This window comes from Emydura macquarii, unplaced genomic scaffold (genome assembly GCF_026122565.2).
Source record: "Emydura macquarii macquarii isolate MOO-44397 ecotype Brisbane River unplaced genomic scaffold, CSIRO-AGI_Emac_v2 contig_1483, whole genome shotgun sequence".
Classification (NCBI taxonomy): Eukaryota; Metazoa; Chordata; order Testudines; family Chelidae; genus Emydura; species Emydura macquarii.
Genome location: NW_027131620.1, coordinates 2,423,974 through 2,443,110, shown reverse-complemented (window position 1 = coordinate 2,443,110; position 19,137 = coordinate 2,423,974). Strand labels below are relative to the sequence as shown.

Genomic DNA, 19,137 nt, shown 5'->3' with positions numbered 1-19,137 from the left:
TCCCCGTGGACACCATCACCCTCCTTAACTGTGCTCCAGCCCGTCCCGCGGGTGCCCCTGAGTGCAGAGAACCACTTGACGTCCTGCTGCTGCTTTTGGGGGCTGGGGAGGACCACTGGGCCGCAGGGAGCAGGGAAGTACTAGGGGTTTTTTGGCCACACTCGCTGGTGCGAACAGTGCCGAGAACCGAGAAAGAGGGAGATTTCTTTGACTTTGATTTTATTTTCTCCTTCTGACTGGGGCAGGTCCCCACAGGACAGAATGGCCCCTATGGGGAGATCAGCCCCAAAAGGGGGTTGTATTTATCCAGAAACCCTCCCCCCACAGGGTGGTCTCCCTCCCTCCACCACCCGGGTTGCCGGATGTCAAGCTGGGTTTGCAGCCACGTTTGAACAAAACAAACACCAGCCATCCAAAGGCCAGGACTTTAATAAAATCCGTCGGGTTTTTACAGAACAAACTTTGGCAAATACAGTAAAAATGAGAAGAGAACAATACAGAACCATCTTCATAAATAACAGGGGTCAGCATTCCCACAACTCCTGGGCTTTTCTGACTGGCAGCAGAGAAAAATATGTACAAACACACACACACACACACACACACATCTGTGCACATAAAAACACAAACACACCCTGCAAGAGCCTTGATAATCCTACACAGAGGAGGTAGACTTTTGCCTTTATGGCTAAGAATCTGAGTCTCTTGCTATTTTCAGCCTCATTACTGAGCTTTATAGAGCCAGCACTGGCGGGGGGTGGGGGGTGCTGGCCCTCCCACATTGCTGTATTGCCCTGCGCTTGCTTAGGAGGTTATATTGATGTCCCCCGGGCAGTTAATAAAGCTCCTGCCAATCTACCCTCACTTCCAAATAGCAACACGGGGCAGGCTGTTATCCATGAGGAACGTCTGTGCAGGGGCATGGAACATCCCAGGGCTGCAGGCTGTTCGTGATAAGACTGTTTCCAGTGGAGGTAACTAGTAACTAGTTTGCCTATTGTATATCACTTTGCAAGGCTCACTTAACACCCCGCCCTACACACACACACACACATGCAGGCTAGCATCTCTCCAAGGGATCGGCTATTAAAACACAAACTGGCTGGCTCCCAATGAAATGTACACAGAACTAACTACAGCGAAGTGGCAGCTGCAAAAAGAATGAGGCTCGGAGCAAAACCAACTGCCGGGCAGCAAAGTGAAAGTCCAAGAGAAAGGAGGTTTTCAGGAGGGACGGATCAGTTGCAGCCGCGCCTGAGTCACGGAGCAGAGCGGCATGACGCCCGGGCTGTCAGTTCAAAGAGCAGGCCTGGTGGTTCTTTCCATGCAACAAAGACGAGTCTGTTACAACAGCCCCAAGCTCCACGCACGCTACCACGCAGGGATTTCTCTTAGAAACACCGACTTCCTCCTCCCCACAAAAGAGCTTGGCTAACGTGGGTAGGGAGAAGTCACTGCCCTTGAAAAACTCTTGCAGAAGGGGGCAATGTTCTCTTGATCACTGAAGCAGCGTGATCAGGGTTTCAGTGTAGAGCAAAAAAACATACAAAAACATGAAGTTTCATTTGGCTCCAGCTGCCCCTAACACCGCTTTGCTTCTGAACTCCTGTGGGCCTGGTAAGGCTGAGCATAAAATACAAAGGCTGGCTGGTCGGGGGGGGTTTAAGATGACCCCCGAGGTTAGCGTTTGAGGAATGGCGAGCATGGCACATGCTCACACACCCCCCATTACCCTGTGTGGATGCTTTGTTCCAGAGGCACAGCATGGCCCCGTGGAAGCACTGAAAGGGCAGCGATGTTGCACGATGTGTCAGACGCTGGCTCCTGATCTGAGGCACCACAGGCTGGGCTGACACAAACCGGCTCCTGGGGTGCAAGAGACGCACTTCGGATGTTACCGTGACCCAGGGCTCTGTGAAGGTGGCCGACCCAGCTAAGAACATTTCCCCTAAACACAGCAGGAAGGGGCAGGCTTCACACAGCTGCCAGGGAGGCTCCAGCCTGCATTTTTTGGGCGGCAATCCCCCAGGTGCAATCAAGGGTGGGATAAGGGTCTTAGCACCAGATCCCCAGGGTTTCTGGCAGCCTGTGGCAGAGCCTTCGTGGGGGTTAGACTGTGAGTGCACTACTTGTGTTACGCGGGCAGGCCTGGAGAAATGCCCTCCCCTGCGACACCCAGCCCTTAGCTGCACTGTCGGAGGCAGGGGTGTGTTTTCCCTGGGGCTCGCCCACGAGGAGAATACACACATGCATTCTTCCACCCGCAAGAGCATTTCCAGTCCTCCCCTCCCAGCACAGGCGCTGTCCATTGTGAAAGTTTGTCCCAACAGCTCAGCAAACTGATTCCTGGGCAGGTGCCGAGGACTGGATCAAGACGAGCAGGTGCAACTGGCCCTTTGCCCTCCTAGTGGCTCACGGGACTCTATTAATAGCTTGCATATTTCCAGGGCCAGTTCCTGTGAGGAAGGAAACTCTCTACTGACCGAGAGACTGCGCAGTCCTGCAGTTACTCCTGAATGTCCCTCCTGGTACTGCCAGGCTGGCCCCACTCCTCCCCTCGGCCCTGTGCCAACGACACTGGCCCTCTCTCGTTAGGGCCTTGCACTCTTGAAGTTCTCGGCTTGGCGACGTCTCGTCAGCGGAGGGACCGGATCTCTGAACTCTGCAGCCCCGGGATCAGGAAAAGGCAGGGAGAACACCACAGGGGACACGGAAAGGAGCTAAGGGATGCCCTATCAGAGAGACTCCGCCATGGGGTCATGCAAGACATTAAAACACCCCCTTGTACATAACACACACGCGCTACCGGGCTTTGCTATCCGAGTTCGTGGCCTCCCTGGAGTCCCTAGACGTTGGATACCTTTTGGGGCTCTCGGGCTTGCCGCAGTCCATAGAGCCACTTGATCACCCGGGCGTTGCGCTCGACGACCGAGACGCCGTAGGGCATGCGCTCCGCCTGCTTCTCCCCCAGGGTGGCGGCGCTGCGCTGGGAACGGGCGCACTCCGAGCTGGCGGTGCTGACGCTGTGCAACTTGGTGGAGACGATGTCGGAGCTGGCCCGGGCGAAGCGCTCCACCCCCATGTCCCGGACCTCCTCGGGGTCCAGCCCGCAGTAGTTGAAGAAGCGTTCCAGGTCGGCCGTGGCCCGGGAGTACCGGTCGCTCAGGTCGGACTTGGACCGGTGCAGGAGGGTCTGCCGCTTGGCGCTGTCCGTCCGCCGCTCGCGGGGGCTCCTGCTGGGTGAGCTAACGGAGCTGGCGGACGGGATCCTCACCTTGGCAGGTGAGATGGGCACAGGGCTGACCTGGATGGTTGGGGTCACCCTGGCCCGGAGAACCCCGCAGGGCCGGACATCCACCCTGCGCACGGCCACCGTGCTGGAGGGCTTGGAGGTGACGGAGCTCTCCGACAGCTTGCTCATGCCGTCCGACGGGCCCTTCTTCCTCTGCGCAGCGGGCTGCCCGCCCAGCACTTTGCCCGGGGGCTCCGGCGTCCCCGCTTTCCACCTGCACTCCCGGGAGCTCTCGGCCGGGGCGAAGGGCAGGGGGCTGTCACAGATGTTGATGAGGTTGTTGAGGATCTCCAGGTTGAGAGAGGTCTTCGGCCCGCAGGCGTCCCCCCGGCGGCCCCCTTGCGGGGTCTTACGGCTGGGCGTGAGCATCGCCCTCCGGACCCCCGGGGTGAAGAGGGGCTGCTTAAAGAGCAGTTTCACCGGCTCCTGCTTGGTGCTGGCGACTTGCTGGCTCTTCACGTACTTGGCTTTGTCCGCCTCCAGCCGCTCCACGGCGCTGGGCTTCCTGGTGCTGGTGGCCGCCTGCCGGCGGAAGTACTCAGGGCCCTTGTTGAGGATCCGGAACGGCATGGCCGAGGTGAAGGGCGCCGTCCCCGACACCCCCTTCATCACGTCCCCGGCCTGGAGGGTCTCCACCGGCATGCCGCTCAACCGCTGCGCGCCCCCCGGCCGTTCCTCCCCAGGCCGACCACTCCGCTGGCCGGCTCCCGTGCGCCCCGAGCTGCAGTGTCCATCAAGGGTCACGCGCCACCCGGGCCCGGTAGCGAAGGTTATGGCCGGAGGTCAGTCCCGGAAGCAAAATCCCTCTGATCTTCCAGAGGGGCCCGGAGCGACGAGTCCAAGGGGCCGGCTAGCCTCGGCGGGGTCTGCCCCGGGTCACGCTCCGCTCGCTGCAAAGAAGGGAACAGAGGTCAGCACGCAGCCGAGAGCTGGCAGGAGCCTCAGCCAGACAAAGGCCCTGGCAGGGCCGCCCAGCTGTCTTCGCCAGGAGGCGGGGGAGCCCGCGCTGGGCGTCCTATTTCAAGGCACGGGCCCCGCCCCCCTTCCAGACAGGTCTCTCCCTCCAGCCAATCAACCGAGGCCGAGACACTTCAAATAGAAGCCTCCACCAATGGAGGGAGAGCAGCTCTAGACAAGTCATTGAATGGAAATAGGGGAAGGAATGGAAAGCCAGTGAGACGTTATCGTCTGGGCCTCCTGCCAGGCTCCCTGTCCCCAGGATCAGCCCCTTCTCCTCCTGCACGGCCCTCCGCCAGGCTTCCCCCAGCCCCCCAATCGCCTGCCCTCTTCCCACATGGGGTGCCCAGCCGACCCCCTGTGCCCCTGCCCCTCGGTCGGCCAGGAATGGGATGCCCATGCATTTCTCCTCCCTGACCCCCCACCGGAGCTGCCCATCAGCCAAGGCCAGCCGCATGAAGGAGATATCGGGGGGGGGGGGGGGGGGAGCGCTAAAACATCCCACTGGCTAAAAACCCAGCATCCAAATAATCCAGATTGCGGGCTCCCCCCATCTCCCCCGCCTCTGAATGGGCGAGACAAGTCCCCAGAGAACAGAGACGGCTCTGCAAACCGTGATGTCTCTCACCTCCTAAGCAGAGACTGGGCTCGCCCTGCCCCTGGGCTCTGCCCTCTGCCCCTGAGGAGACCAGACCCCCGCCCTTGCCAGGTTTCTGATGGTTTGGCAGCCCCCGGGGTGGGGGGGCCGAGGAGTTCTTGCAGCAAACAGCCTATGCTCCTCTCTCCCCTGCGCCTCCCGACCTGGACTGTGCAGGACGCGTGGTGGAAGCATCCCACGCTCTCTGAAGGAGCCGGCGACACTGGAGCACTGATGGCCATGGCAATGGTACTGCAGAGGCAGGCCCGTGACCTGGTGCCGCTACAGCCCGTGTGCAGGGCAGCTGGACGCTACCCCAGGAATCTCAGCAGGAAGCCTCTCCTCTCCTCCTCCCCACCCTGCTCGGCTTGTCACGACAGGGCCTCCTTTTGGGAAAGGGGGCCCCAGAGAGGACCGATGGAGCGGCCGTCTGCCATGTGCCGGGCTAGGAAACACAGCCCTGAGACAGCTGTGTGCCCTTCCCAGCCCCCGCAGGGCAGCCAGAGGAGAGGTAATGTCAAGGGGGCCCACGCCACCCACGCTTTTGGAATAACACCCCCCCTCCACCCGTGGTCTGCTTTGTGAGTTTCACCCAGAGTGTGTCCTTTGGGGAGAGTTGCTGTGCTGAATCCATGCATGCCCGGACATGCAGGGAGCAGGGGCTGAAGTCACGGAGGCAAGAAGTGGCTGGATTTTAGGGCGAGGGGATGTATAAAGGAGCTCGGCGAAGGACCCTCGTTACTTTGCACAGAACCCTACAATGCCTAGGAAGTGTGGTCCTGAGAAAGCTCAGCCGCGTACACACACTCCGCTCCGATCACGCTTCCTGAACGGCGCTCACTGCAGCACAGTGCTTGCTATGTGAACTGAAGGTGTTTTAATTTCCACTGCCTGCCCCTCCTTCATCCCATTAGAAGGGGCATTTTAAACAGCTTACAACTGCTCCTGTCTCTCATTAGCCACGGGGATTAGCGATGGGCAAAGCGCAGAGGCTCAGAGTCGCACAGGAAATGCACCCGGAGGTCAGGCTGCTCATCGGAATATCTTGGGGCTGGGAAAATCTTGGCAAGGCAGCCTGACTCCCGGCCCCTCCGTACATCCGGTCCCAGCCAAAGTGCAGGGGAAAACAAATGGTCAGGGAACTCTTCGGGAGCTCAGAAAGGAGACGTGGGTTTAGCTCTGGAGGTGGGGCTCAGAAGGACACTCATTTTTTTACCCGTGTCTGTTTGCCCGTTCTGGTGGGTTACAGCTGGGGACTGGGAGCCAGGGATCTGTGCTGTGCTGCAGACACTCACCCTGCGTGAACTCAGGCTAGTCCCTTCACCTCCCTCTGCAGCACGGGGATAACGGACAAATGTATCTTTGCGTGGCAGAAATGTCCTGGGCCGCGCATCAGTTGCAATGAGTCTTCAGCCTGCTTGAAGCTTGGGCTCAGAGCCAGAGCTGTCAGTCACCAGCAAAGGGGGCATGCCCCCAGCATGAACAGGCTGACAAACCATCCCCTGAAAACTAGGCTCTGCTGCTTCAGAACGAGGCGCTAATCTCCTCTAACCAGCAGGAAACCCAAGAACTTAGAAATGGTATTGATATTGCTTTGGAGGCAGAAGGAAACCAGCGGGCTCTGCAGGGGCATTCCCTTCCAACCTGCAGACACCAGGTCCAGTTCCACTCCCCAAGCTGCAAGCCAGCTAGCCATCGTAACAGACTGAGGCCCTTAGGACAGCAGTCTGGTAGTTAGTTGTCCAGCTGGGGAGAGTGCTTTGAGATCCGCGGGCAACAGACGCTATAGCAAATGTGAAGAAATAAAGGACCTCTTCAAGGTAGCTCACGCTCTCCCTACACTGTGGCTCATGGTCTGACTGGCCAAAGGAATCCAAGGGCAAACACCCCGATGGGCTCCCCGAAAAGTGACTGCGTGAGCTCCCGATGACGAGCGAGGAAGATGCAGAACTATAGCAAGGCACATCTGGCGACGCCCCCAGTCCCATCACGGGAACATTTGCGAGACGCTGCCAAACAGTCCGACCCATTGCCAGTGGGGGGCTTGCTCCGTGGGGGGGAAGGTGAGGATAAGGATAATTGGCTTGCCCAAGACCAGTGTGGGGCCAGGAGAGTAGAAGGCATTTCACTATCACTGCCAGAAGCGCTTGGGGATTACAAGACAGGGGCAGAGGAGAAGCCATTCTAAATATACTAAGGACTTATTATTTAAATGGCTACAGAAGAAGGGCAGCATCTGTTGTGCGTATGTTGATCCGATCCAGGGTATCCACTAGCATGACACACTAACCTCCGTGTCTTGGCGCTCAGCCTGCAAATACATGCAAGCCGCCCTCCTGAATGGCAAAGGGGAGACGAGAGCATGTCCCACCGAACAGGGTCTCTCGCCCCTGGGCCTGCGACCAGACTAACAGGGACACAGACAGACAAACAGAGGGGGCACGGATGCACTCCGCAAGCTATGCCCGGTTGGAGCAGTGACTTCTGAGAGGTTTAATTTAGCCATCTCTGTGCAGTGCCTTGAGCCCCTCCGGGGAGGCTGCGGGTGTTCCAGCCCTGCATCCACCGAGCCCAGCTGTCAGCAGCGTCCCAGAGGCGTCAGTCGGCCTCTCTCATTCGCCCAGAGCTAACAGGCGCAGGGGGGAGAGAGGCACCAAAAGCAGTCGCAGGCCTGTCCAAGGGGGCCCAGAGCGCAGTAACGGGGGCCCTCCTCCACCACACGTGTCCTGTGTCGGGCACTTCAAACCACCTGCAAAAGGCAGGTCCCCTTCCTCCCCCCCGTCTGTGCACGTCACGGAACCACACGGGGTTGCACAACCTTCCCGTCACCCAACCGCAAACACACAGCCCGCACCAGCGGGCTGGGACAGGCAGGGGAACTTTTCCCTGTAAGTCCGGGGAGTTATGCCACAAGCAAAATATCCACCCCCCACCCTCGCCACCAGCTCGCTGGCTGCCTAGATTAACCCATCGCTGTCAGGCCCCACGGCTGGAGAGAGACCGCAGAGGTTGGGATGGTGATGTGGGGGAGGAGAGGGAGGAGGGTTTCAGCCAGCTGCAGGTAGAACCACCTCCCACCGATGCTCCCCTCTGCTGCGGCCACTTTGTCTCTTTGCCCCAGGGACGCTGCCCTCCCTTGGGCTCTTTCCAAACGGGGGCAATCAAAGCTCGGTGCTTCTCTGCCCCAGACCCCTTGCTTCCTTCAGCTCCCGCCCTGCGGCCAGCGTCTGGTTACTCCACCTGCTTTTGATCTTTCAATAGGCCCTACGTTCCCCCCACACATGCCACAGAGTCAAGGGCCCCCCGCCAGGTGCCAGGTTGGTGTCATGTTCACTGGGCAGGCTCCTCGCAGCCGTGGATTCTGTTCGTTTCAGATCACAGGTGTCCCACCACCACCGAGCCTCTGGCCACCCTCCCTCAGCAACCCAACCCCTTCCGCAGCCTCATTTCTCTTATCTTCCCGCAGAGCCAGAGAGACACCCCCAGGGCTGGACTCCCCTCTCGCTCTGGTGTGACCCCGTCGCTCCCAGCTCACCCCAGCCTTAGCAAGAGACGGATCAAGCCCCTCCAGTGGATTTAGATGCTCTAGCCATGTCTACACTGCAGCTGCTACAGTGCCGCAGCGGAGACGCTTCCAACAGCGGTGGAAGGGGGTTTTCCGCTGACGATGTTAATTCACCACCCCCCAAGAGGTGGTAGCTAAACTAGGTCAGCTCCACACCTGGGGGGGGAGAGGGGTTAGGCCAGTCCAGCTACTGAGCTCAGGCGTGACATTTTTCACAGCTCTGAGTGATATTTTTAGGTCAACACCAGTTTTAAGTGTAGACCCGGCCTCTGTTAAAACCCTCCCAGGGCCATCCCTACGCCTCCCACCTATCTGGTACCTTCACAGCTCTACAAAGCAGCTGAAGGAATCGTCCGGTGGCCTCTGATCCTAATGTGAAATGCAGGATTGCCTGCCCTGGCTCAGCCCTCCTGGATCCCCTCCGCCACTCCAGGAGCTGGCCCTAGGCCGCAGGGAGCCGGAAGAACAAACACCAGTAACTTACCCTTTTCCCTTGTGGCTGCAGCTGCTCTCCAGAATGCCAGCCTGGCCGGCTCCACCTGAAAAGTCTCTGGAGCTTCCGCGCGCTCTCGCAGCAGCCCAGATGCAAGATTTATTAAACCTGCACCAACCGCTCACCTGGGGATCAGGTAACCGGCTTGCACAACTTCCTGTTCCTACTCACAAGGTGAACTTCTTTCCTTTCAGATGGTAGCTGGCCCGGGCGGGGAGCCTGTGCACAGAGCACACCTCTTGAAGAACAATAAACCGACCTGCACCAAGCCTGCAGTGACCTGACTGGCAGAAAGGGGCAGCTCCAGACACGTAACAGCTCCTGTAGATACACATGCAGAGTGGCTTGTTGCCTCAGTGTCACCCGAGCGTGCTCCTGCCTCGCCCCCACGTACCTGCCTCTGCGCCTAGCACCATACAGGAGTGGGGGCAATTGGACTCCCAAAGGAGGAGACGACCCACAGTGGATCCACTGCAGCAAGAGCTTCCAGTCCAGCCGCCTTCTGATGATTTCAGACACAATGAACATTAAAAAGACAGAAGGTTGCTCCCCCCCGCCCACCCACTCGCATCCTCATAGCCCGAAGGGAATCGCGCCACATGACCTGAAAAGAGATAGGAGTGGGGGGGGGTCCCAGCAGCCGGGCAGACTTACAGATGAGAATATTCCAGGGTAAGGACAGTCCCTTTCAGCTCCCCCTTCACTCTGGCCTGTGGCTTTTTACAGCCCTTCCCTCCCTCCCCCCAGACTGCCAAAGAGAGAGGCACAACTCCCAGCTGGTAAGTGCCCGGGCAGAGTGATTGCCAAGCTGAGGAGGGGAAATGCAGAAAGGACTATCTGGGGGGTTAATCCCCCTCACAGCTACTAGGGAGGGAGCTACAGTGTTTGGAGTATGACCAGGGATACGTTTTCCCCTAGAGACGCAGCTCATTATTTATGTGACAAGAGTGCTCAGATACTGCAGTTGAAATCAGGGTCCCATTGGGCTGGGGGCTGTACAAACACACACTAAGAGAAGTCCCTGCCCTGACAATCTAAACAGACCAGGAACACAAAGAGTGGGAAGGGAAACAGATAATGCCCCTGCTTCCCCGACTCCGCTATAATCACACCAGCCAGACTCAGGCTCCTTTCCACTGCCTTCAGATGGAATGAGGAACCAAACATCCGCATGATCTGAAATGCCAGCTCTCAGCCAGGGGATCCTTAGTCAGACCTGGCCATGCTCTGCAGTTCTCACATGGCTTCTGCCAGCCCGGGATCTCAAACAGGAGCGAATGCAGCCTCACGACACCGAGCACGTTCCTGGGTGCTCTGATAATCACAACAATCATCGGTACTGTCTCCATCCTGTGAGCTGTGTCATTATCCCCATTTAACAGATGGCAAAACTGACGCATGCAGAGACTGACTCGCCCACGGCACGTGGTTAAATCAGGCAGAGCCTGGGAACCCCAACTCCTAGTCTTCTGCCTTTTGAGCAAACATCACCAGCCTTTGTTAGCCACCTCTTCCTTGCTGAAGAGGACCCTACGGGTAGGCAAAAGCTGAGCTTGCAGGAAGCAGTCCCCAAACATGTAGCAGCACCCCTGGCCCCAATTCTCCATCTGCTGGAAACCGTCCTGAGAAAGAAATCCGAGGAACCAGCGGAGAGAGGGAGCCGGCCCTTCCCCACGTCCTGCCCTGGCTGTCTTCTCTTTCCCCCAGCTCCCCTAGTGGAGGGGTGCTTCATCACGCCAGAAGTCTGAGCACAGGGGGTCCTGGCCCTGCCCATCTCCCAGAGGGAGCTCAGGCGCTGCATGAGGAAGTGGAAGATACCATCAGGTGAACTCGTTTACACCTGGGAGAGGGCACGGAAGGGACAAAACCAAACAGGTGGGCAGCGGAATTCTTAGCCAGGTGAAGCTCACGTGTGGGGAAGGTTTGTGCTGGCTACACAATAGGTTTTTCCTGCATTGTTATGTGTTCTGACCAAACAGGTTTTCCAGGAGGCGAGATCTTCCCAACCTCACGCAGCCAGGGAGGAGGGGGAAGGGAGAGAGTGATTCAGAAATGGCTTGAGTTCCCCTTTCTCACAAGCGACAGACACCCGTGCTGCCTTCCACCCAGGCCCCCCGCTTGGGAGCCCCAGCGCGCAACTCTACATTCCTGTAGCTGGAACGAAGCCAGCGAGGGCACCCACTGCAGAACAAATATCACAGTTGAACTGACGAGCGGAGGGGCGTGCACAGTACAACCAATCCTCCGGACCCCCCGCAAACAAAATACAATGCTAGCACATCGAATGCCAACAGCCTAATGCCAGGGGGTGCTTCTGCACCTGGGGAGGGCGAGCTAGGAACTCATTACACACAGACAGACCTTCCACTTCCCTCAAGACATAGCTCAGTCCATGCAGCGCTCTGCTGACCTACCCCCAGACTCCCTTGGACACTGGCAAATTACAGGGACACGCTTGTGAGTGCACACGGGGGGGGGGGGCGTTCTGCATTTTGAGTGTGTCTCCCTCCAGTTTTGGGCTGCATTTTGCAGACTGCGGAGAACACTGCCAGCCCTGCCCCATCCTAGATAACCTTCCCGCTGTAGCTGACTCAAAGCATTGTCTCCAGGTAAACAACAGGATCAGAAAAGATGTGGAGCTGAGCCACCCCCCTTTACCGGAACAGAGCTTTAACTTCCAACCCTAACCAGGGACTCCGGTAAATGAGAATGTTATTAAGCAACAGCAGCCAAAGACACAAACATACACGCTGGAGCTCAGGGATTTATCTTTGTGATTCATCCCCTTTGGTTGTCCTGGGACTTTGGAGATTTCCAGTCACAAAACAGTTGATTGAGTTATTTCCCTGTGAAAATCCCTGGGATTTTCTTTGTTTCCCAACCTCCCCGCTCTCTCCCTGGTAGCAATTGTAACACTTCCAGACTCAGTGATGGCATTAGCTGCCAGTCTCCAGGAAGACTAAAGCAGTCAGCTGAACCAGCTCAAGAGTCAAAAAACCCACTCACACTCAGGCCTGGTCTACACTAAAACATTAGGTCAACCAGCCACTGCGCCCAGGGCTGTGAAGAATCAACATCTCTGAGCGATGAAATTAAGCCACCTTATCCCCCAGTGCTGTCTGCACTGGGTCAACAGAAGACTTCTTCCACCAACCAATCTATTGCCTCTCAGCGAGATGGGCTACCTCCACCAAGGGGAGAACTCTCCAGTTGGCAGGGGTAAACGCACTACAGTCTCCTTGTTTCAAGTCCCTTGGATATGTCTACATATGCTGCAATCGCACCTCCTGACTGCAAGGTAGACCGACCGTTAACTGTTCACACCTGAATCAGCGGATGGGGTGACCACGTGTTCCTGAACACTGCCCTGGAAAGGAACTAAACAGGCACTTTCTTATTCAATAGAGCTGCTCCCTCTGTGCAGCCAGAAACACAGGCACTGAGTTTAACGACAGAGATAAGCCTTTTTACTCCTGTTAGTGCTACCAGCACAGCTCTGAAGGAGGGAGCGGGTATCCAGCCTGGCTCATGCCTCATCAAGAAAATGATTTCCAAAGTCCCTGTTGCAGGGTCTCATTCTGTCCTCAGTTGTAGTACACTGAGCCTGCACAGATGTAACTGAGCACAGAAGCTTTTGTCTGCGATGAGCTGTGGGAAGTAAAGAACCCAGCTTGATTTTCAGAGCCCAGGGGCAGTTTATGGGACTGGTAGTTCAAGAAAACAGATTTTTATTTGCAAACTTGGGTAAGTTTGACTTTGAAAATCACTGAGAGACAATGAACATGGAACCCTATTATGCTGCTTTTTAGAGTCAAACTGCATTTTAAAAACTGAATTCTAGACCACGAAGATCCCATTAAAATGGTCTTCCAAACCAGATCAAGTAAACGGGGGTTTAGCCCCATTTTAGACACAGCAGATACAAGCCAACCAACCATGGTGTCTCAAAGCAGATGTGCATATTATCTCTGGAGCCTCTGCAATGCCTCACCCACTTTATGGTCTGGATGAGTGGAAAACACATCATAGCTTGACTCTCCCACTTAGCTTCTAATGTTGCATCATCGGAACTGTTGCATACTTGCTAAGACTATACTATTGATTGGCCCGCAGATAGGGGCATAGGCTTAGTCATACTGGATCAGCCCATCAATTCCCGTCTCCTGCAGCAGGCCAAGTCTGTTACCTGATGCATCAGAAACAAGTAAAAAAATCCCCATAAAGAACCTACTAGTCATGCGGTTCTGAACATGGAGGGGAATTCTTTCCTGCCCCTGCAGGAGCTGCCAGCCCTGCATCTCTCACCGTCACTTGCAGAACTGACTCTTACAGGTCGCAGGGTTCTCCAGGCCTTTACAAAGGCTGCAGCGTCCGACACTCTGACCTTCTATGAATCAGTGAGAGACATTCGAACAGAGCTCACATCCCCCTTGGCTTGGGGCAACTAGATAAACCGCATTTCTCAGCCCTTTCGGGAGACACATCCCCCCAGGAAATGGGAACCAGATGTAACCAGAAACAAGAACTGTGACCTCCTCCCACCTCCCAACCAGCGTCCAGCACCCGGCACCCCACGGTTAACTAACTCCTCCTCACCTCAGCACCAATGCCCAAAACCGTGGGGCACAAGGGCACGTCCCACCCCTCTCAGAATTCCCTGTCACGTTCTCCAGCGTCCCTTGAGTGCAGCTCGTGCCATTGTCTCACCCTAAGTAGAGAATCCGTGATATGTACACACCCCGCCTGGGGTCCCAAGTTAGGTCTGGTCATTGGGAAAAGGGGCTCCCTGCTCCAAGGACGCTACCCTAGGACCAGGGTTTGGGGGGGGGGGCTCGAAACAGAGATATCACAACCTACCCCCGCCGCCAGGGGCTCTGGGATTTCTCCCCCGCCTGGGGACAGGGCTCTGGGATGCCTCCCTCCTCTTGCTCCCCCGCCCCCTCGGCCAGAGGCTCTGGGGCAGGGGGCTCCGCACACAGACCCTCCAATTCCCGGGGAGCGGAGGGGAGTCCCAGCCCCTTGCTCCCGCTGCCCCCCCCTCCCCGGCCCGTTTTACCGCACGGCCAGACCTGGAGCTGGGGCAGAAGGGTGAGCCGAGGCGGCGGCGGGTCCCAGGCGGCTCCAGTCCCCTCGATCCCGCGCCCCTCCTGCCCATTGGCTCCGCCGCCGCCTTTCGAACGTTGCGCGGCTGGGGTCGCTAGGCGACCGCGACAGCGGACTTTATGAATGAACCAGTCAGGCGAGGGCGGCTCGTTGGGATCTGCTCCCCCGCTCCCGGTCCCCCCGACCTGTAAGCAGCTTCCCACCCCCATGGGCAGGAGCCTTGCTTCTCCTCCCCCCGCCAGCCACAAGGGGGGCTCCCCCTTCTCCCCTCTCTGCGGTTCCCCATCCTTCCTACTCTCCACACAGCCAGGGGTCCTGCTTCCCCCCGCCACCTGGGAGCTACCTGCCTCCCCCATCCAGCCAAGCAGGGGAGGCGCTGGCACCGCAGCAGTCAGCGAAGAGGCGGAGATCCCTCTGCTTTAGCCAAGGAGGGGGCGCTGTGTGGCACCCCTTAGCTTAGCCCCTGCTTCTCCACTCCCCCCAGACCATCCACCTGGTCCAGTCCCATGGTGTCAATGCTACAGAATGTGTGTTTTGACTGGTTCCGTTTTTAGGGCTGGTTTTTCACTGTTTGAATTGCAAGGTGAGCTCAGACTCTAGGCCTGAGCCCTTTACTTGCCTTGGTGCCCCTCAGCTTCTCTAGCTGTAGTTCAGATTACACACAGAACATCTCAGCCTAGAAAGAGGACTGAGCGCCCCAAAAAAACCCAGGCGGAGCTGGCCGGGGTTATGGCAGAGAACAGAACAGAGCAGCCTCTCCACTGCTTTATTTTGGAGCTTCTGCTCTCCGTGTGGAAACCAGAACTAATCAAACATTTCAGAACCTCTCGAAAGTTCTGATGTGAGTTTGCTTCTAAAAATGGATGAAGGTTCCTGCGGAGGAGGAATTCTTATTTAATCCAAACCAGTTCTCCCAACCCAATCTCACACCCAGTAAACAGCACAGGACTTCACAGATTTCATGAGCACAGATTCGGAATGAAATAACAGAACAGCTCTGGATGCTAGCCAGGGCAGAAAACAGTTATGGCGCCTAATCCTGCCCCCATGTCCTTGCACAGAAGGCCCTATATACAGAAAGACCAAAGCAATTCTGTTGGACAGGATAATGCAGGTGCCATGGAGTGATCATAAAGGAGACTGTTGTCTGCACACCACGCAGCAATTTTCCACGGGGAATCTTTCTGTGACCGCACCAAGGGTTGTTTGAGAGTGGGGCAGACCTGGATAGCGAAGAGGTGGAAATGTGGCCTCTGGGCCTGGGACTATATGGGTCCAAAACCCAGCGGTTGGCTGAGGTGGTTGTCCTAGAACCTGAAAGATTCCACTTCCCTGCTTCCTACAGAGGTCCCGCACACAACGCCCAGTCCTTCTGGTGTTGTGCAGGGGTCCAGAATTGGGCCCATAGAGCACAGCCGAGGGAGGACAAAACTAAAGCAGTGGATTTTGGAAGTGTGACTGGCAATGAGACAGAGAGCCAGGAGTTCAGAGTGAAGTTCTATGAAAACAAATGACTTCATCCCAGTAGGGTTGCCCTGGACTTGTGCAACTGTAAACAGCTAAAGATGGATCTGCAAACATCGCTTAGCTAGAATAACAAGTGACTGAAGTGCGAGTGTAGCCACAACATGATTAGAAAGAGAGGTCAGATGTAGTCCGTGTTATTTTGATTGTCCGTACCTTTCCACCTGCTCGTTTGGCTGTGCGTGGGAGTGCGGTGCAGGAACCAGGCAGAAAGAGCAGCTGTCATATGGGGCATGCAGAGAGCCCAGCATTTCACATGGGGCTCCAGGTTGTCTGGCAAAAACTTCCTGCAGGGAGCTGCCTATACATGTTTAAGAGCGTGTATCTGTGCATTTTTAAGCAGGGCGTTCCAGTCATCTGTGAGAGCTTCAAAGGGCCTCACCCTCCCTTGGAATATCCCCTGGGATGACTTAGAGGTGAGCACAGCTAAACCTTGGGAGCAACTGTCAGATAGGCGTCTAGTCACACTCCCATGCAATGGAGTTACACCAGCAATGCATTTGGCCCAGTCTGATACAAGCCAATATCAAGATGCTCTTGATGGACAGTTAAATGGCCCTCTACGGAACAAGCTCGATGGTTGAGATTTTAAAGCCAGCCGGGGGATTTTGCACACTGTTCATGTTAATTTTAATAGCAGCTCCCTGACTAGCTCCCCTACTCAGCTTTGAATATCTCCGCTGATCTTCTGGATCACCTGGAGAGCAGAGCAGTCAGGCAGGGTCTCTTCTGCTGCCTTAAGTTTAGTAGCTGAGTTACTGGGCCCCTGTTGCTCTAGGAAGCTGGAGGGAGCCCTTTGCCGCCTGAACAGGGGTCATTCCCCTTTTAAAATGAACTGGTTAAGTGTGTGTTACTGTCTAACGCAGAGGAACCTGATGGCTTCAGACTAAAAATCCGAACTGTCCTTGTGCAGGCATCTCCTTTCTGCACCCAGTACCTGGGCTCTGAAACACACTGGACTGCACTAGGATGACTCCAGTACTTCCCAAGAACTAAGTGCAGTCCTGGGAGTCCTAAAGTGTGGCCATGGCCAGCTCCTCCTCCCAGAGCAGTGTTTCTCAACCTTTTAAGTAGCGAGTACCCCCTAACTTCTGAAAATTTTAGTAAGTACCCCAACACTCAATGTTCCACTCTAAGAAATACAATCTTTTCCCCCTTTACCGCTAGACGACTGTATTTCTTGTAAAGCAGAAGAGTTCTGAGTTCTGCAGTGCTGTGTGGCTGTGGCAGATCACAAAACCCCCTGCTGTTTCTCCCGTCCTTCCTCCTCCTCTTCCTCCATATACCAGCAAAGGTCAACGCCAGCCAATCACTACGGCCTGACGGCGGAGTCCGTGGTGTTCTCCTCACACAGGTGGGAACTTGTGAGGTATGAGCAGGCACGAGCGGCCCACCAGAGTGGATAGCAGTGCTCCCCATGGCTGTCCCTAGGGGGGTGTGAGCCTGGAGCAAATCACACTGTGTGCACCCCTCTTAAGATTTTTATACTGGTAAAATCTGGGGCTGTCAGAGTTGTCCATTTCACTGCTCAGCTAAAGCAGTGAAATTGACAAGTAAATCTGCCGGAAGAGCCAGGCTCCAGAACTGGGCAAGTCGCTGGGCTCTCCGCCTGGTTTTCTGGGCACTGGGCTTTGAGCCGGGGAGGGGAGCTGCTACCTGGGCAAGTTGCAGGCGACGGCCACCTGCTCCGAGCTGGGGCGGAGGAGACTTCCACACAGCCTAGGACCCAGGGATGTGGGGCAGGCGGCAGGCAGCTGCTGCCCATCTTCAAGCTAAGGCGTGGAAGGCTGTCTCTCGGCCCAGAGCCGGGGCACAGGTGGCAGCCACCCAGCTGCGAGCCCAGCTTGCAGGGCATAGGAGGCTCCCACCTGGGAGCTGGGACTGGCTGGGACGCGGGCAGCTGCCACCTGGCTTCCCGAAAAGCCAGCGGCTGCCGCCCAAGAAGCCAGAGGCTGCCGCCCGGCATCCCAAGTAGCCAGAGGCTGCCGCCCAGCTTTCCAGGACTGGGGCGTCTGCCTTCTACCTCCCAGCTAGAAGGTGGGACTGGGCGGGAAGCCAGCGGCTGCCATTCACCTCCCCCAGAAGCCAGCGACTGCTGCCTGCTTCCCAGCTGGGAGCTGGGACCGGGCGGGAAGCGGGTGGCTCCCGCCTGGCTTCTCCAGAAGTTGGCGGCTGCCGCCTGCCTCCCTTCACCGGGTTTTTTGTCACATACCCCCTGCCTGTGTCTTGCGTACCCCGAAGGGTACACTTGTACCACAGGTTGAGAAGCTATGTCCCAGAGGAAGGACAAGCTGCCGGTTCTCATGACTGGTGAACCCAACCAACAAAACAACTTCCGTTTGCGTATCCAAGCAGGCAAGAGTGCAAGCAAACATGGTGGCCTACAGGTTCCAGCAAACACGCAGTGGGAGACCCTGGGTGTTGCCAAGTCAGGATCCCCCTGACTCAGTAGCTCCCCAGTTATATATCCAAAATGGGAAGGGGAGCTAGGGGAAGGAAGGGCTAATGTGAGAATTGCCCGTGGTTCTGACTTCCCAACTTCAGAGTCCCTCGACCGGGCCGAGCTCTGCCGCCCAGGCTCTGAATCCAACCGTTTGGAACATTTTGCTAGACGGGGCCAACTTTTCGCTGCAGAGTGGCTGAGGTAACCAGGCTGCCGTCTGCTGCGGATGGATGCACTAGAGCAGAGGGGAGCACGCTAGCCACCCCTCCAGCAGGTGACTCACCAGGCCAAGCCGGGAGGAGAGTGCAGGGCAGAGAGGCATCAAACAGGCACTACAAAATGGACAACTCCGGGCATGATATGTGTGGAGATCTTCGCTTGTCGTTAAATCTACTACAGAGGGGCTGAGGAGGCGGCATTCAGGTCTGGTTTGAATTTGGGTTCCGACCCAGCGGCACCAAACCTTCAGGGGAGAGGCTGGCCCAGAACACTGAGATTCGGGAGAAAGAGAAGTCTGCCTCTGTGCTTCTGCCCTGGTGGGCTGAAATCTCGAGATCTGGGCTGCTCTGAGGGCAGGCCTACACTGCCGGCAAAACGGGGCGTCAGTCGCCGGGAGGTACGCAAGCCACGCAGAGTGTGTTACTTCCCTTTAGTGCGCCGTCCCCACTGCGCTGCGCTGACGGGAAATGCAGCACCACGCTTTTTTTGGAGGTGGTTTTAATAGATCGGCTTCCGGATCAATCGAGCGTGTCTTCGCCGCTGCTCCATCGATTTGACGGTGGCGAATTTGCTGCCAGTGTGTACATAGCCCTAACCTGAGAAAGGAAACAGGCCCCTCCGGGTTTGGGATCCTTGAACTCAGAACCAAATTGCCAGGGCCAGGTTGGAGTCCAGGGCCTGAAAACAGAATGTCCCTTCCCTGCCGATGAAGGAGGCCATGGACCAGGGTAGCTGGCCGCCTGGGTATCACATCGCATTTCCCATCCTGATTATTTCCCCCCAAAAGGAGATGGTGGCTCTAAGACTGTTCTGAACTTACACAGACCTGAGTCTCCAACCCCCTGCCATGCAGCAAGCAGCACCGGATGTTTCCCCTGTATCTCCCCAGCCCGTCTCTCCCCAC

General features: G+C 56.7%; 1 protein-coding gene across 1 annotated transcript; it reads right to left on the bottom strand.

The window, feature by feature from the left end:
- Nucleotides 1-413: 413 nt before the first annotated feature.
- On the bottom strand, nt 414-14,107 carry FAM110A (family with sequence similarity 110 member A). Its single transcript, XM_067554584.1, has 2 exons — nt 14,014-14,107; nt 414-4,182 (listed from the first exon to the last, which is right to left on the bottom strand). Exon 2 carries the CDS (start codon nt 3,932-3,934, stop codon nt 2,846-2,848), a length of 1,089 nt encoding a protein of 362 aa, XP_067410685.1. The 5' UTR covers nt 3,935-4,182; nt 14,014-14,107; the 3' UTR covers nt 414-2,845.
- Nucleotides 14,108-19,137: the final 5,030 nt, after the last annotated feature.

Excerpts from the sequence above, each read along its gene's own strand:
- FAM110A (XM_067554584.1), bottom strand. The coding sequence starts at position 3,934 with ATGCCGGTGGAGACCCTCCAGGCCGGGGACGTGATGAAGGGGGTGTCG.